This window comes from Oxyura jamaicensis, chromosome 1 (genome assembly GCF_011077185.1).
Source record: "Oxyura jamaicensis isolate SHBP4307 breed ruddy duck chromosome 1, BPBGC_Ojam_1.0, whole genome shotgun sequence".
NCBI classification, from domain to species: domain Eukaryota; kingdom Metazoa; phylum Chordata; class Aves; order Anseriformes; family Anatidae; genus Oxyura; species Oxyura jamaicensis.
In genome coordinates this window covers 136,893,561-136,909,781 of record NC_048893.1, presented here as the reverse complement: position 1 = coordinate 136,909,781, position 16,221 = coordinate 136,893,561, and the positions used below count along the sequence as shown (strand labels likewise).

Below are 16,221 nucleotides of genomic sequence, written 5' to 3'. Positions count from 1 at the left end.
ACCAGCTACTAGGAGGAAAAATAACTGTCCTAACTGAAACCAGGACAGTATCCCATGGATTTTCTAGCCTCCACCAAGTCTCTGAGATCCCATCAATCCAAATCGGGTATTCCTGTGCATCTGCCAGCTCTCCCCAGCTTCGGGTTTAAATGTCCCTCCACAACCTTCCCAGCCACCAGAGCTGCAGCCTGGCTCCATTACAGCTCAGGTGGAGCCCACCCCTCCTAGGCTGGTTCCTCTTGTCCCTGAAGCTTCCCAAGCTCCTCCCATGGCTCTCTAAGCCAACACCTCATCCCCCTACCTATCTCTCCCACCTCACTGGTGCTCCAGGCCCTATTTATGCCCCCCCTCAGGACCAGGGGCCTCCTGGCACCCAGGGCCTCCCACCTCCTGTCAGAGATGGGGTGGCTCCCCTCCTCCTCCTGCACGGCCTAAATGGGCTTAATTGCACTGGGAAGCTTGCAGCAGTCCAGTTTCTCACCTGAAGGCGTAACTCGGATCAGTCATTTCTAAATTAACCTTTATTGAGCCAATTAGCAATAGATGAGAAACTCTCAAGAGCAGGAACGAGGCCAGGTGCTGAGGGTGGAGCTGACCCAGGACTCTCCTGGGCCTTCACCCCTGCAAACTGCCCTGCTGCAGCCCTCGCTCCCAGCACCATGCCTCCTGAAGAACAGCAAAGGTTTCTTGTTGCAAGGCAGGTGTGGCGAAAATACCTCTGCTGCTGGTCCCATTTCTGCCCTTTAAATCAGGTGTTATTTTACTAATTCCCTGCCTTCTCAGCCAAACCTCAGTTAATTCAGCCATAACTCAATTTACCACCATACTGAAGAAGTTTAGTGCAACCACCCATTGTACCTAAAGGTCCACAAAGGCAGGTTTTCTATTTTTATTTTTATTATTTATTATTTTAATATATTTTTAATTATTAGTTTTATTATTTTATTATTTATTTTCAACTAGTGCTGAAAGTTCCTCATTACTGAAATTAAACCTTTCCACATGCCGGCTGCTGGAATGGCACAAGTTAGGGTACAGGGAAATAAGAGCATAACGTAGAAATTAATATTTAAATTCCACTCCGTGTCCCAAATTAGGACGTGAGCAGACAGCTTGTGCAGGATCTTGATGGACATTACACAAGACAAGGAAGTTCAGTGGTGGTAAGCAAGAACCCAGCAGATGAAGAATGTCCTACAAAAAGATCTGGAGAAAATGAGTGCTGCTCAGTTAAGAGAAGAGGTGAAGAAGGTGACATGCGGTTATAGAGTAGCTGGTGCCAAGGTCTGACCCAGTGCCCAACAGTCTGACTTCTGGGTGAACCAGAGTAGCCTCTCCCATATGATTGCTGTGATAATTAAGAGCTGCCTGCTGGTAGTTCATGAACACAGTTTATTGACTGGATCATTGAGACCCTTGCTATATGTACTGTACCATTGTGCCACAGATCTGAGCTATTTCAGCAACAGGATTGTTGGATCACTCTATATGGAGGATGAAGAACTGACAGACCATTGTGGCCAAAGGGTGATGCCCTACAATTCAAAGTCTTGCTGGTGGCCAGCTACTTGTGCCATTCTTTGAGGACCAATCCTGTAGCCAGGAGTGTTTAGTGTCCTCAATCCCAACTTGGACTAGAGACAGAGACCACTCCCAGGAAGTCCATAGGTGCTTAGCAGGACACAGCTGCTGGTCAGAGGGACACGGACAGGCTGGATGGGGATCTCATGAAATTCAGCTATAGGCAGTGCCAAGTCAGATGGAAAAGCCCCTTGCACCAGTACTTGCTGGGGACCACACAGTTGGAAATCAGCTCCGTACAGAAGGTCCTGGATGTCATGGTGGACAACAAGTTGACCAGGAGCTGGTAACACACCCTTGCAGCAAAGAAGGCCACCAGCCTCCTGGGCTGCATTAGGAAAAGCATCACCAGTAGGTCCATGAAGTGGCTCTTACCATCTATTTGGCACTCCCAGTTTTGGGCAGAAGCCCCAGTACAGAAAGGACCCTGACATGGTGTAACAAGTCCAGCACAGGCCACCGACCTGGTTGGGGTTGGAGCAGAGGTTATATGAGAAGAAGCTGGGGAACCTCAGTATGCTCAGGCATCTGCAGCCCTCCTTCCTGCAAAGCTGGGCTTTGTTTTTAGAGCTAAATATGCAGCATTTTAAGAAGGCTGTTTTGGATCATGGCATTCCTCTGGCTACCAGAGGGAGTAAACTGCAGAGGCAGAGCAGATCAGAGCGTCTGGGAAGGTGCTGCTGACACATTATCATGGTGATCCCACCATGGGAGCACAGTACTTGTGGGAAAGGTGAAATCATGGGCTTGAGAGGGATCCTTTGGAGAAAGCATAGACAAGGCACAAAGAGAGGTTCGGCTAGCCCCAGGACCACAGCAATTGATTAATAGTCAACTTATTGTTATTTACCTTGTTCTTTCCAACTCAAATGGAGTGAAAATCCCCAGTCCTTTGTTCGTTATCAGCTTCTCCTTCCGTGACATTTCAAAAAGATAATGTTACAATAACAACATTATTGAGCACAATTTCCAGGTCCCCTAAGCACTCACCAGCTACGGAACAAGGGAACAATAAAGGTAAACCTGGGGGAGCAGCTCACTGCTCCTTTAACCACTGCTAGCACCATGCAGTGGCTCCGTGTCCAGGAGGTGCTCTGGGAGATGGAGTGATGTCCACTGCATCACTGCGTACCAGCGAAGGAAGCTTGTGAAGAAAGGCATTGGCAGAACTCATCAGTCGTGCCACAAAGACAGTTGGGCATCTCTGGCCCAAGATGTCCTCACTGCACTTTCTACACACCCTTTAGAGACTGACCACAGCCACCAAAGACAAAAAACAGAAGCCACAGAAGCTGATACTCTTTCTTCTGCAGCCTTCCAGTGCTTAAAGGGGCTCTACAGGAAAGATGGAGAGCAACTCTCTATCAGGGAATGTAGCAGTAAGACAAGGGGTAACAGTTTTAAACTAAAAGAGGACAGATTTAGATTAGGTATTAGGAGGAAATTCCTTACATTGAGAGTGGTGAGGCACTGGAACAAGCTGCAGAGAGAAGCTGCGCATGCCCCATCCCTGGAGGTGTTCAAGGCCAGGCTGGATGGGGATTTGGGCAACCTGGTCTAGTGGGAGGTGTCCCTGCCCATGGCAGGGGGTTGGAATTAGATGGTCTTTAAGGTCCCTTCCAACCCAAACCATTCTGTGAGTCTGTGATTCTCTGATTTTTGGCGCGGCTATGAGGAGATCCCCACCACTGCCCAACAGGCTGTAGCACAGCACCTTTGGCCACTGAGCTTTGCTGCATCCTTTTTCTTCCTCCAAGGGTTGCGCCTCCCCAAAACTGGCTCTGGACAGAGGTGGGACAGGAGAAGAGAGGGGTTTCAGAGAGCAATTGAAGTCGTGGGGAAAGCAGAAATATGTCTGGGGAATGGCAGGAGAGAGGGAGAGGTCTTTGTGGGGCTGGTAAGGAGCTTGTCCTGCAGAAGCACAGCACCCAGTCATCAGCCAGGGTCAGCCCCAGCCCTCTGCTCTCGAGCAGTATGGACACAGCCCAGGACACCAGGATGGGACCACAACAAACACCTGCTTGATAGATGGATACTCAGCCCTCACTGTGGTTCCCTCCAGGAATAGGGTGTGAAACACAAGGGTCACCCAGAGAAAAACAATGTGATTTTGTTTTCTTTTTGACACCTGGAAAATGCCACTCCCCAGAACATACTTGCCACCATGCCAATGTTTATAGTGCAACAGGTTCTGTTCACACTGGAAAACTGCTGTTAAACCTTACAAAACCACAGCCCAGTGCATTTCAACACAGTGTCAGATTACCACAGAACGGAAGGCAGCTCACCCTATATATTAAACCTCCCCAGACCTCAGACCTGTGGCAGCAGCTGAGCTGAAGACACGTAGGTAAGATACCACTTCGGGTGAGGGGGGCTTCTTATTCCCTTCGGCAATACCACCTCCTCAGCAGCCCAGAGGCTGCAGGTTTTTGCTGCATGAGATTTCTGCTTGCATAAGGACATGAAGATTTGTCCTCTAGACCCAGATTCATCTCACCTGAATTTAGATGGCTCCCATCCACATGTGAGCCCATATCCCCTGGTTCCCTTATCAGCCAGCAATGGGAAGCATGTGCTCCCGGAGTACAGCTCACCCTGAAGTAGTCATCCATGATATTTTAGACAAAGTGTAGCTTGCAAGTGCCAATATCTGCATATAAAGCCTCAGAAGATGCTGGCAAAGCTGATTTGATGTCGTGAAGGTGGTTTGTATAGATTATGGGTACAGAATAAGGGCATTCATGGTGGGAGCACAGCAGCGAAGAGCACTGAACATCACTCATTTTATTTTTTCCTGAATTAAATATTGGAGTTGGAGGAGGTTGGAAGGAGGTTACTAAGACACTGTAGAAAATGTGTGCTGGAAACATCATCAGATATGAGAGGTCCCAAGGCTCTGGTGAGAGGTTTCAAGCTAGCAGAGGGACATGATTGCACTTAAATATCTCTTTGTACATCCAACCAAGAGAAATATCCCATCAGCTCAGAAACAGTTTCTTTGTGTTTACTCAGCAAGCAGTGAGATGAATTCATTTCTTCTTGTTTTTTGATTGATTTTGCAGGTTGCTTTGTGTGCTCATGAAGAACTACCCCATGAGCCTGATGCTCGTGCTGATGGGCCTTGCTGCCCTCCTGGGTAAGTCAGCATCCCACACTGCCCCGCCACGCTCATCCCCCGAGCAGCCCCAGGAGATTAAGACACCACCCTGTAGCCCCTCTCCAAAATCTCAGTTGCCATCAAATTGTGTTGGGCCAGGAAAGTGCTCAGCTCCTCCTGCGAGTCTTGCAGGAGGGGTCACCTCTGAGGGAGGGGTGGGTGCAGGGTGCCAGTTGCAAGGTGCAGGGTGCAAGATGCTTAACTCTTTCCATGCAACCTTTTCAGGTGCCTGCCAGGCCCGCACGGATTGCTACGGCAATGTAAACAGAATTGACACCACTGGGGCTTCATGCAAAACTGCAAAACCAGAGGGCTTAAACTACTGCGGTAAGTATCACTCTTCTGCCAGATTGCTCTCTTCCATGGTAGCACAATAATCCCAAATCTTTCAGATTTTCAAAATGCTGGACACACACCGGCTGCTGAGCCTGCGTAATATACCTAGAGGCATGGTCTGCCTCCTGGAGACAAGGCATCTTTGCTTCTGGTTTTCATTACAGGAGTTCCAGCTTCAAGAAAGATTGCTGAACGAGACCTACAAGCTATGAATAGATACAAAACACTCATTAAGAAAGTTGGCGAAAAGCTGTGTGTTGAGCCCGCTGTGATTGCTGGCATCATCTCTCGTGAATCTCACGCTGGTAAAGTACTGAAGAACGGCTGGGGTGACGGTGGAAATGGATTTGGCTTAATGCAGGTATTTGTTGATGCTCCACTAAAACCCGACAAACTAATGTCATATGAATAAAAGTAAACCTTCTAAACATGTCATCCATTACCACAGGGAAATGACTTTTTGATATTTCTAGGTTGACAGAAGAAGCCATAACCCCCAGGGAACGTGGAATGGAGAAGTCCATATCACTCAGGGCACGACAATACTTATCAATTTTATAAAGAGAATACAGAACAAGTTCCCACGGTGGACAAAGGATCAGCAGCTGAAAGGTAATGTGCAGACCACAGATTTTGTCCAGGAGGGAAGAAAAAGTCTAGGACAAGGGCACACTGAATGATTTCACAGAGTCATAGAATGGCTTGGGTTGGAACTGGATCTCCTTTAACATCACACAGTTCCAACACCCCTGCCATGGGTGGCAATGCCACCCACCCACCCTCCAGAACTGGTTGCCCAAAGCCCTATCCAGACTGGCCTTAAATGCCTCCAGGGATGGGGCATCCACAGCTTCTCTGGGCAACCTGTGCCGGTGCCTCACCATCCTCTGAGTGAAGAATTTCCTCCTAAAAGCTAATCTAAATCTCCCCTTTTAATTTAAAACCATTCCTTCTTGTCCCATCATTATCTGTCTTTGTAAAAGTCACTCTCCATCTTTTGCTAAGCCCCCTTTAAGTACTGAAAGGCCGTAGTGAGGTCTCCCCAGAGCCTTCAGGCTGAACAGCCCCATCTCTCTCAGCCTTTCTTCATAGGAGAGGTGCTCCAGCTCTCCAGTCATCTTTGTGGCCCTCCTCTGGACGCACTCTAACAGCCCCACATCCTTGTAGTGCTGTTGGCTCCAGACCTGGATGCAGCACTCCACGTGGCAGAGTAGAGGTGGACAATCCCCTCCCTCGCCCTGCTGCCCACTCCTCTGTTGATGCAGCCCAGGATGCAGTTGGCCTTCTGGGCTGCAAGCACGCACTGCTGGCTCCTGTCAAGCTTTTGTCCACCAGAACCCCCAGGTCCTTCTCTGCAGGGCTGCTCTCAATGAGTTCTTCTCCCAGTCTGTACTCATGTCTGGGATTGCCCTGACCCAGGAGCAGCACCTTGCACTTGGACTTGTTGAACCTCATTAGGTTCACATTAGGCTCACTGGTCTGTAGTTCCCTGGGCCCTCCTTCCTAACCTTTTTAAAAATGTGAGTGATATTTCCCTTTTACCAGTCACCAGGGACTTCACCTGGCTGCCAGGTCTTTTCAAATACATTGGAGAGAGGCTTGGCAACTGCATCAGCTAGTTCCCTCAGGGCCCCTGTCAGGGCATGTCATGGGGTCCCATAGACTTGAACCTGTTCAGTTTCATCGGGTGGTCTGGAACCTGCTCTTTGCTCCCTCAGCCCTCACCTACAGGTTCAGGGAAATGAGACATGTGGGAAGCCTGACTAGCAGTGAAGGCTGAGGAAAATAAGTTGTTGTGTACCTCAGCCTTCTCCTTGTGTCATTAACAGTTCTTCATTATCATCCAGCAGAGGGAATAAATCCCCTTGGTCTTTCTTTTCTGGCCGATGTATCCATTGAATCCCTTGTTATTTTCGTGCTTCCCTTGCCAGGCTCAGTTCCATTTGTGCCTTGGCTTTCCTGCCCCCATCCCTGAACATCCATACAGCATCCCTGTACTCTTCCCAGGCCACATGTCCCTGCTTCCCCTGCCTGTGCATTTCCTTTTTGCATCTCAGTCTTGCTCAGCTGCCCCAGCTTCCTGCCCTCCCTGCTGGATTCCTTCTACATGGGGATGGAGAGCTCTTGTGCTCAAAGCAAAGTGTCCTTACAGAGTTGCCAGCTCTGATCCGTTCCTCTGTCCCTAAGGACGGTGGTCCAGGGGCTCTCATCCACTAGTTCTGCAAGTTTTCTCTTTCAAAGTTCCTTTGTTCCTTAATGACTACATTTCTAAGAGCATCGCTTAGCTTTTCAGAGCTTTTATTTCACAGGCAAAAGGCAAGGCTTGGCAAACTGTGTTGTTTCTGCCTTTCCTTAACATGGCAGCCTCTGCGTGTTTTCAGTGCCATGCAGCAAATATTTATACAGATGAAACCTGATTTATGGAAGAGTCAAACTCTCCTCATCTGACAACAAAGAATCTCCTACAACCACCCAAGTTAATAAGTAGCTCTGAGTAGCTTGAACGCAGCCAGCAGCTCTCTCTGTGTTGCTGTCGATGGGGGGAAAGAGGTATTTGGGGACTGCAAAACGGTGTCATGCAACATGGAAAAAGTGCCTGCTGCTTGGCAGCCAGGAAAGCTCCTGTGCAGTGCAAGGTGTGGTTATGTTTTAAAGCTCTTTAGAGAGAAGTAGTTTTCAAGAATGAGTGAGAAGTTACGAGGCTATTGGATCTTATATTGCGTTGTGAACAAGCTTGCTGCAGCCAGAGGGCTTGTGCTGGGCCAGGTGGGAGATGCAAATTCATCAAGCTGCAAGTGTCTGTGAACATACCCCCCAGTATTTTTACAATGTGTTGGCAGATGCAGCAATACATGTAGGCCTTTTGCAGAGCCCTGGTTAAGACAGAGAAGCTCTGATAACACCACATCCCCAATTCCAAAGTCCTGATAAGCGAAAGCTTCCTCCACAAGCAAAACCAGGACGCATCAGGGTGGAATTTTGTTTAAAGTCTGCATGGCATCTTTCGGTGTTTCATTTCAGGTGGGATTTCTGCCTACAACGCCGGAGACAGGAATGTCCAAAGCTATGCAAGGATGGACATTGGCACTACCCATGATGACTATGCCAATGATGTGGTCGCTCGAGCCCAGTATTACAAGCAGAATGGATACTAGGCTGGCGCACCTGCACTGAGTGACTTCCCTCCCATCACCTTCTTGACACCCAGGAGGGAGGCAAAACACAACGGAAGAAGATGCATCCAAGTCCATACAGATGCAAATGTACAGGAATGACTTATGAGAAACAAGAATTCGCAGGCTACAGCTCCCATTTAGAGAAACAATATTCAGTGAGACACGGATAATGTAGTTTCTTTAAAAGCAATATGGTTTGCATTTTACAAAGGGAATACTAACAGAATCTTTTGTGCTATCTACATATTTTGCTTAGTTTTGAGGCCTGTCTTGTATTGCTTTGAGGCCTATCTTGCATTGCTATTGATAATTTTCTGCATTCCAGATCTTGAAGTGCATTTCTGCTCAAGCCTGTTGTTCTCTTAAGAAATCAAAAGGCAAAATACTTCCTTGGGTATCTGCTTAATGATTTATTTTTTTTTTTCAGAGCTGCCTGATACTTACTTCATATTGTGGAGTAGTCATTCTTTTCTGAATTCTAATTTTTCATATAAATGCATAGAACAGAGGTGGATTTTTCTGTCAGTTTTCAGTCATATAGAAATAAGCAAATAGAAAATGAATAAATATGTTATTAGCAAATGAAACAGGACTCCAGTGTACACATATTTCTGTGGGAGCACTCTGCATAGGAGAGGTGCTCCAGCCCTCTGTTCATCCTCATGAGCTTCCTCTGGACTCACTCTAACACATCCATGTCCTTGTGCTGGGGACCCCAGAGCTGAGCACAGTGCTCCAGGTGAGCAGAGCAGAGGGGGAGAATCACCTCCCTCACCCTGCTGGCCACGCTGCTTTTGACGCAGCCCAGGATGCAGTTGGCTTTCTGGGCTGCAAGCACATATTGCCAGCTCATGTTGATTTTTTCATTAGCCAGCACCCCCAAGTCCTTCTCCTCAGGGCTGCTCTCAAACCATTCTCCACCAAGATTGTATATGTGCGTGGGATTGCTCTGATCGAGGTGCAGGACTTTGCTCTTGATCTTGTTGAACATCAAGCCCATAAAGATCAACCAGGACAAAGGCAGAGCACTGGGACAGAAAAACCCCATGCACTGGTGTGGGCTGGCGCCACTGCCCAGAAAGCAAGCTGTGTAAAAAGGGTCCTGGGGCCCTGGTGGACATAAGCCCGTGCAGAGATGTTGATGAAGAAGAGTTGCATTAGCAAAAGCATGGACAGCAGCCTGAGGGAAGTGATCATTTCCCTCTCTTTGGTGCTTGAAAGACCACATCTGGAGCACTGTACCCAGTTTTGGGCTCCCTGATACAAGGGGGACCCTAACATGTTGGGGGTGATTCCAGCAGAGGCCACTCAGCTGGTTGGGGGCTGGAGCACAGGACACACACAGGGAGCAGCTGAGGGAGCTGGGTCCTCTCAGCCCAGAGAAGAGTCAGCTTTTTGGGGACCACACTGGCTGGGCCCTGACTGCACTGGCAGGCTCTGCAGTTTCTTTCCCTTCCCTCCCAGTGGTCTGTCTGCCTGTGTTGAAGGTCAGCTCTGATGTGGGGCCATAAGGAGCCTCATCTGGAGCCACCCCTACAGACCCCCCTGCTACCGGGTAGGCCTAAAAGCCTGAGTCTGTAGCAGCTTCCCACACTTGCTGGAGCGTCCAGGCTGCTTCACATCACACACACATCGGGGCTTTTGTTGTGAACCACAATGCAGACATGCCATTCTCTCCCAGGAGGCTGGGAGACAGGTTTGTTGGGGAAAACATTTCTTAGGACACACAATCATAGAATCATCTAGGTTGGAAAGACCTTCAAGATCGCCAAGTTCGACTGTCAATCTGACCTACCAAGTCCCATCACTAGACCATGTTTTTTAGTGTCACATCCATACATCTATCTACTGAATACCCCCAGAGATGGGGACTCCACCACTTCCCTGTGCAGCCCGCTCCAAAGCTTGACCACCATCTCCATGAAGAAATTCTTCCTGACATCCAATCTAAACCTCCCCTGGTGCAACTTGAGGCTGTTTCCTCGTGTCCTATCACTTGTCACCTGAGAAAGAGACCAACACCCTTCTCACTGCAACCTCCTTTCAGGTAGTTGTAAAGACCAATGATGTCTGCCCTCAGCCTCCTCTTCTCCAGACTACACAGCCCCAGTTCCCTCAGCCGCTCCTCCTAACTCTTATTTTCTTGTCACTTCACCAGCTTCATTGCTCTTCTCTCAATGCACTCCAGCAACTCAATATCCTTTTCATAGTGCGGAGCCCAAAACTGAGCATAGTACTCAAGGTATGACATGTGAGGTTCCATGCATGTATGGATGATTAAATAATTTCTGCACAGTACTCCAGAAAACACAGGAGCTCTACCTGCCTGCCTCAGTTACTGTGGCGCAGGCTAAGCAATCTAGTACATCCTTTACAACCTTCCCCCAGCAATAAGGGAGTAGCCGCTTGGAGATTACTGCTTTGTAAATCATCTTTATTGTTATTCTCAGTTTTCAATATTTATCTATGTCAATTCTGTATGAGCATATCTGCTTCCTCTCCAAGGTACTTCCCTGTGTTTCAGTCTTGTTTGCAATCTTGAAGATGAAAAGCTCCACACAGGAGCTGCAGTGACTTTTTGCAGCTCATTCTTGATTTGAGGTGGTAGCAGTGGAAAAAAAGAGTTATGGAATTGGTTCCTTCAAGACGATGACACAGGATGAGTTCCCTGGCTTACAATGTGAAAGAGCTGATTGGAGTAAAACAGCATTTCATTCTCACAAAACTCAGCACAGCGGAGGCATGTCAGCATGGATGAGTAGTGACGGGGAGGTCCGCCATCCAGTGGCTTGCTTTCTTACTTCCAAACAGGCACTGTGGTTTTGATACATGCTGTGTTGTTACTTGTGTGCTCATTTGGAGAAGGGATAAAACCAGGAGCCTCGCGTGCCCCCTGCATGCCCAAATTCTCAGTAACTGCAGCTCTGTCATGTGGCAGTGTTGCAAGGTCTTTGCCTCCAATAACTTTATTACATCCGAAAGCTCGGGCTCCTCTCTTCCCATTGCCATCACTTCGTTGCGTCCAACGAAAGGTAGCCTGCTGTTTTCAGATGAGGCTCCTCCTACTTCCAAACAATTAGCAACCAGGTTTTGAATCTGATTAGAAGTTACTTCCTTTTTGAATGGTGGCTAGAGAAGAAACCTTGTGTTTGGGTGGCTACATGAGGAGTGGCTGGGCGTTCCCATTTCCCATAAAAGCCCTGCTGTGTAGGAAGTGCTGAGTCGGCTGCGCCAGGCGGCTAACACCCGTGCATCTCTAGCATGTGCCCAGAGATGGTGGGGAGACACCCTGCAGCAAGCATGTCAGCTTGGTGATGTTTCTCTAATATTCTTGTAAATAATTCATTCCACCAAAGTCTCTTTTCCATTAACTGCTAGCCCAGGTTGGCATTGTTCCTCTCCGTTGCTGTTTGTATCTTACCTTCTGCAACAGTGTGGTTAGGCAACAGATAAACGTAGCTAAATTGCAAGTAAGACATTTGCAGGATGCTTCTCTTTGATTTTTCCTGTTGATGGTAGCTATGGGAAAGCAAACTGGAGCCAGTTAGTTGTGCAGGCTTTCTTTTGACTCATTGATTTTTATATTTTGAAATGGGTAAGTGCCTTTTGGAGGTGCCTTTCTGCACTGGCTCTGCAGGAAGCCCGAGTGGCAAGCTTACATTGAACACTTGAGTTTTATGCAAGCTAAAACTAGGAGAAATGAATTGTGCGCAAATATAATGCGGTAACTTCATCTCCTAGCATAAAAGTCCATGCTAGTGTCTATATGATGCCAATCGTTTTCACTTATGGATCTGAAAATATTTCAACGGCATGTGCTGCACACACCGCTCTGGCCTGACTTTTCATCGCAAACGCTGCTCTTTTGGCTGTTCTGATCTCTGTGGGAAGATACTGGACGTCAACATGACTGGAGCTTCAGAGCCTGCAAACTGGAAGGGCTAGCACCAGGTGTGTGGTAATTTGGTTGTTTCCCCTCAAATCCACGCATGAGCTTGTGACAAATCGAAGTACTTGACCATCAGCCGTTGCCAAGTGAGCAGATATTTACACCATGACAAAGAGCCTACTTGGGCACATACAAGTTGGGAATGGAGTGGCCCTCGAGATGCTGCAAGGAATATTCAAAAGCATCACAGCGAAGACTCAAGGGCCACTGGGCACATTCAATCCCTGCCATTAAACCTGTTTTTCTCTCTCCCTTATGAGGGTTTCCTCATGATCTAAGTTTTTGAACATATCCCATAGCCATAAATTAAAAGAAGTAAATCTGGAACTAGTCCAAACAAAGGCTTGGATTTGAAATAGACACACCTTTTAGCCTGCACATTATAGAACTGCCCTCTGGTTTTGAAAAAAAAAAAAAAATCTTTTTCTATCAGCCGTCTATTGTTATCTAGGCTACTTCACAAAAATTAGTCAATTCTGTTACTGCCTCTCTCTAAAGAGATTCAAAAGGATTCAAACATCAGTTCAGCCATAATAACCATTCGAACAATTTGTTTCTGATTTTTAAAATGAAAGGAAAAGTGATGCACGTTTTGCTGTAGGAGTTCCTGCTTCAGAGAAGTTTGCCGAAAAAGATTTGAAGAACATCTAAAGCCAAGATCATGAAAGCCAGCAACAGCAAGTATGTCGATCCAGTTGTGAACAGCCAGTATTATCCTGCGGGTCATACGCTGGGACAGTACTGAAGGATGGTATGGGTGACCACAGAAATTGATTTATTTTAATGCAGGTATGGCCGGTCCTCTTACAAACAGAAATCTCGTCCTTGTTTTTTGAAGGAGAATGCTAAAGGAGCAGCAGGGGCCTCCCTGAAAGGCAAACCCCTAATCTTGCTGCCAACACATTGGGTTCAGCCGAGCAAAAGTTTACATCTCTTCTGAGGCAAGAAGTAGAGAGGTGGGACTTGGCAAGGGAAGATTGCAACCTGGCCTGTTCCTCATCCCAGCCCCTCACCCCCTCTAAAACTTGGAGCAATACCTTGGCTGGCTACTATTACTTAAATGGGGCAGGTCCAGCAGTAAGGGCTGTCACGCTCCACTGCCAGAGAAATGCAGTACAGCCCCAAGAGAAACACGGATAAAAGGTAAAGGAAATGAAATGCTGCATCAAGCACCGTGCTGCTTACTCAGCTCAGACTTTCCAAGTTTGAAGCATTTTGTGAAGTATGAGAGGCCTAGCCAGAACTCGCTACAGTGTCCACCAGGAGACTTTTTTTTTTTGTTTTCCTTTTCTCAACACTTTTCAGACAACTTTTTGGCCAAACGTAACTGGCATCGACCCATTTTCCAGCTGCCAGCACCAGGGGAGGGATGCTGGTTAGTATCAGGGTAAGAGCAGCTGGCATCTACATGACAAAACTGCTGCTTGCTTCCCAGGGCTCTATGGGGAACGAGGAGATTAATTGTTCCTATTTCATACTTCAGATAATAAATCTTGTTTCAAAAACCTTTTTTTAAGTAAGTGTAGAGGCCCAGAGGCTGCAGCTGCATGCAGTCAGGTTAATTACCCTTTATGCACCGCAGGGACTGAGCTAGTGGGGGGAATCTTGCTTCATTTTTCATGCCTACACCCACGCCTCACTTGTTTGCCAAGTTGTACGCTTATCCATACAATCCCAGAACATTTGCTGCACACATTAGGATACGCTTCCCTGCAAGCCCCATCCCTCTGAGGGCTGCACTGCACTGCCCCGTGGGTAAGAGGCAAAGCTGCTCCTCCTGCCCTGGGAAGGGCAGAACAGACAGAGCCAGGGGCTGACCAGAGGGAAAACAATGGTTTTGGCACCCTTGATGCAGCTGGGGAGGACAGGAGCAGCGGTCTTACAGCTGAAAAACCTTACACAGCAGTAACGCTGCTCTCAGCACCCTGTCATCTTTGCAGCAGCAGCTGTCTGGGTTTTATAAGGCTCTGATAGACAGAGGTGGGGCAGGCACTTCTGTCCGCTGCCCCCATAGTCTGCTCTTCACGCATCTGCTGGCTTTGCCCACTCCTTGGGCTGACCTCGCTTGCTCTCTGCACGACAAAAACAGGTAAACTATGAGAGTAAAGATCAAAATGAGTACAGGCAGCCTGTAAGTGATGAAGAGCTCTAAACTATGTTTTTTTTTTTTCCTCCTCGTGCATTGATACAAGACTGTTGGGACACAGGACAGTGAAGAGCATGTAAGACAACACACAGGGATTTTGTGTTGGATGATAAAACAAATCCAGAACAAATTTCCACCTGGAAAAATAAATAAATAATTAAAAAAAAAAACAAAAAACAAAAAACAAACAGCAGTTCAAAGCCATGGCTTTGTCAGCTTTAAAAAGGCAGCTTTATAACACTTCACACATATAAAAGTCAAGCATGGTAACGCTGTAAAACTGAGCACTTTAAAAAACTAAACACATCCCAGTCCTCCTGCTCATTTTATTGCTGTGTGGAATAATACTTCATTGTGCTCACCAAAAGGAATAGAAAAATATGATGTGTTTAGCTTTCTAGCAGACTTTTGGAAAACTCAGCAAATATCATGACATTTTTCAGTTCCAAGGAGTTTTTTTTTCTCCTCATCCACCCAATTGCTTTCTTTTGTATTTCTATACCTACCTATAAAAAGCTACAATCCATACAACTCCAAAGACAGGCCTTAATTCACATTAATTCCTAAACCATATGGTCCTCACTGAAGGAAACGTGGTTTGTTCTTGAGTAGTGATCACAGCTGAAGACATTGTTGTACTTGGGGCCCTTTATAACAACTACAGTACAAATATGTCTGAGGTTATTAATGCCTTTAGAGTTGAAGGAATACGAACAAAAGGAAACAGCCCTACAACTGAAGATGTTAGATTAGCAAAACACAGCAGGGACATAATGAGCACCAAGTCTGGATGCAAATTATGATTTCTGCACAACGCTAAGACACAAATGGAACAAAACCCCAGTGACAAAAGCAGCTGAAAATGCTGATACTGTGGCCAAAAATCGTGGTGAAAAGAGACCTACAAGCTGAAACAACACATTTAGGTTGTGAGTTTTGTTTGCGTACTGAAGAGATATCACCTCTGTTTAAGTGTTCCTTTCTCATTTCAGGTGGGATTTCAGCCTACAATGCAGGACCTAGTAATGTCCAGTCCTACGAAGGAATGGATATTGGCACAACACACAGTGAGTACGCCAACGATGTGGTTGCAAGAGCCAGGATTTTTAAGAGAAATGGTTACTAAGAAAGATATCTGAGTAATTATTAGATTTGAGTTACTGCTTGGAAATTTTCTCCTAATAAAAAAAAAATATATATAAAAAAAATCATGGATTTCTCCCCCAGAAATGGGCTGGGGTCTGGGGAGTTGGGAAGTGAGGGTTGTCCAAAAAAAAGGTATCATGGACTGTATGAACAGAAGCAAAGCTCAACCAAAGGAAGAGATTGTATGTCTCTACTAAACACCTCCTTATCTGTAGGAGATGGAATTATAGAATCTTTAAGATTAGAAAACATGTCATCTGCAAACTTACTGAGGGTGCACTCAATTCCCTCATGCAAATCATCAGTAAAGATATCAAAGAGGATGGGCCCCAACACCGACCCCTGGGGAACACCACTGGTAACCGGTCACCACCTGGATTTAACTCCATTCACCACCACTCTCTGGGCCTAGCCATCTGGCCAATTTTTAACCCAGCAAAGAGAGTACTTGTCCAAGCCAAGGGCTGCTAGCTCTGTATTCTGCATATTACTTTTTCTCCCACAAAGACAGCTGGCCAGCGGTGCAGGAGGTTGGACCAGAGATCTGCAAACTACCTGCTAACCCAACTTTTGCTATTGTCTCAAGTCAGCTCATTTGTTTCTTCCACAAAAAGACAGCGTTTCTTACTTGTGCTTCATGAAGAGTCACAAGCAGGACAATGCTCCACTACCAAAGTTATATGGACACACATTATGCTTTTGCACTCTGGCTGGTTCAGGTTTTACA

The 16,221-nt window shown here is 46.8% G+C and overlaps 1 protein-coding gene and 1 pseudogene across 2 annotated transcripts in view; both read left to right on the top strand.

Annotated features, from left to right (window-relative positions):
- LOC118160837 (lysozyme g) overlaps positions 1-8,270 on the top strand; it is a 12,703-nt gene extending 4,433 nt beyond the window's left edge. The window contains exons 1-6 of one of the 2 annotated variants that reach the window (XM_035315862.1): positions 3,798-3,931; positions 4,647-4,720; positions 4,967-5,068; positions 5,242-5,438; positions 5,551-5,689; positions 8,099-8,270. In XM_035315862.1, coding sequence (XP_035171753.1) covers positions 4,663-4,720; positions 4,967-5,068; positions 5,242-5,438; positions 5,551-5,689; positions 8,099-8,232 — 630 coding nt within the window. In that variant the 5' untranslated portion in view covers positions 3,798-3,931; positions 4,647-4,662 and the 3' untranslated portion in view covers positions 8,233-8,270. Of the gene's footprint in view, positions 1-3,797; positions 3,932-4,646; positions 4,721-4,966; positions 5,069-5,241; positions 5,439-5,550; positions 5,690-8,098 lie in introns of those variants that run through there. The other variant, XM_035315868.1, reaches the window with a different exon arrangement.
- A 3,702-nt stretch (positions 8,271-11,972) lies between these two features.
- LOC118171458 lies at positions 11,973-15,524 on the top strand (annotated as a pseudogene).
- The last annotated feature ends 697 nt before the right edge of the window (positions 15,525-16,221 follow it).